The 1,604-nt window shown below is 35.7% G+C and overlaps 1 protein-coding gene across 1 annotated transcript in view; it reads left to right on the forward strand.

Moving 5' to 3' along the window:
• The first annotated feature begins 1,039 nt into the window (after positions 1-1,039).
• The window catches only part of LOC111708978 (transcription factor GATA-5), a 24,978-nt gene continuing 24,413 nt past the window's right edge, over positions 1,040-1,604 (forward strand). Inside the window, exon 1 of the mRNA XM_023482509.1 lies at positions 1,040-1,241. Coding sequence (XP_023338277.1) covers positions 1,040-1,241 — 202 coding nt within the window. The remainder of the gene's footprint in view (positions 1,242-1,604) is intronic.

Raw genomic sequence — 1,604 nt, forward strand, 5'->3', positions numbered from 1 at the left:
GGGGGGGGGGGGAGTAAGGCAATGTTAGAACTTCTGTAGGACTCTGTACATTGTCACAGAGATCTGGAGCACTATATGCCGAGTCCATTAGCGCCTGATCCAAGCAGGGTTCAGTCATGTGTTTGTTGTCTATTCTGAACCAATAGAAATAGTATGGTGGTAACATCTATCTTTCTATCTATCTCATATATCCAATTAGAGGTATGAATCCTTCAATCGGCTCTATCAGTAAATGGAAATATTTACTTCTACTGAAACCATGGTGGGAGAGTTATGGTGAATATCCATCTATTTTCAAAACCGGATCAGCTTTCAAGTGTCCCAACAGATTGGCTTTTGGCTTTATATTACCTTACCCTGCTTCACATTTATGTGCTCTACAATGCAATTATTTCTAGTTTAAATTAAAAGCGCGAATCGGCAAAAATAAGATTTTTGTGAGAAAGATTGCACATTTTGTTTCACAAGCTGTGATTTGTACATAGTACATGTCATTTACATGTTTCTCTAGTACAATATTTTATGAAAATAAAATAAGGTTTTTACAGTCTGGATTTAAATAGGTATGAAAAGGGAGGGGGTTATTCTTCTGTGAATATCATAAAGTACCATGGGAAGATGTAGAAGAAGAGGAAAGTGTAGAATAATGGGAGGATAGTGTAGAAGAATGGGAGTATAGAGGAATGGGAGGAAAGCGTAGAAGAATGGGAGGATAGTATAAAAAAATGGGAGGATAGTTTAGAAGAATGGGAAGATAATATAGAAAAATGGGAGGATAGTGCAGAAGAATGGGAGGATAGTATAGAAGAATTGGAGGATAGTATAGAAAAATGGGAGGATAGTATAGAAGAATGGAAAGATGATATAGAAGAATGTAGGATAGTGTTGAAGAATGGGAGGATAGTATAGAAAAACGCGAGGATAGTATAGAATAACGGGAGGATAGTGGTGAAGCATGGTAGGATAGTATAGAAGAATGGGAGGATATTGTAGAAGAATGGGAGGATAGTGTAGAAGAATGAGAGGAAAGTGTATAAGAATGAGAGGATATTGTAGAAGAATGGGAGGAAAGTGTATAAGAATGGGAGGATATTGCAGAAGAATGGGAGGAAAGTGTAGAAGAATGGGAGGATATTGTAGAAGAATGGGAGGAAAGTGTAGAAGAATGGGAAGATATTGTAGAAGAATGGGAGGAAAGTGTAGAAGAATGGGAGGATATTGTAGAAGAATGGGAGGAAAGTGTAGAAGAATGGGAGGATAGTGTAGAAAAATGGGTGAATAATGTCTAGGAGAATGGGTAGATAGTATGAAAGAATGGAGGATAGAAGAATGGAAGGATAGAAGAATGGGAGTTGAGATCAAGTGTTAACTTTTAAATAAACAGTAATTTAATTTCCCGAGAAAGCTGGGTTCCCAAGCTAGTATTATACACTACATATGTATATTTGTATAAATTAATCTGTAATGTTGATAGATCTGTAGATATGATAGATTGATTTGAATAAAAACTGTTATCAATCCACAGCATACACAATATGAATTATATTTATGTCGATAATGTATTCATTACTCACATGGGTTTAAAAATGTAATTATTTTATTAG

Source organism: Eurytemora carolleeae, unplaced genomic scaffold (assembly GCF_000591075.1).
Source record: "Eurytemora carolleeae unplaced genomic scaffold, Eaff_2.0 scaffold814, whole genome shotgun sequence".
Lineage (NCBI taxonomy): Eukaryota > Metazoa > Arthropoda > Copepoda > Calanoida > Temoridae > Eurytemora > Eurytemora carolleeae.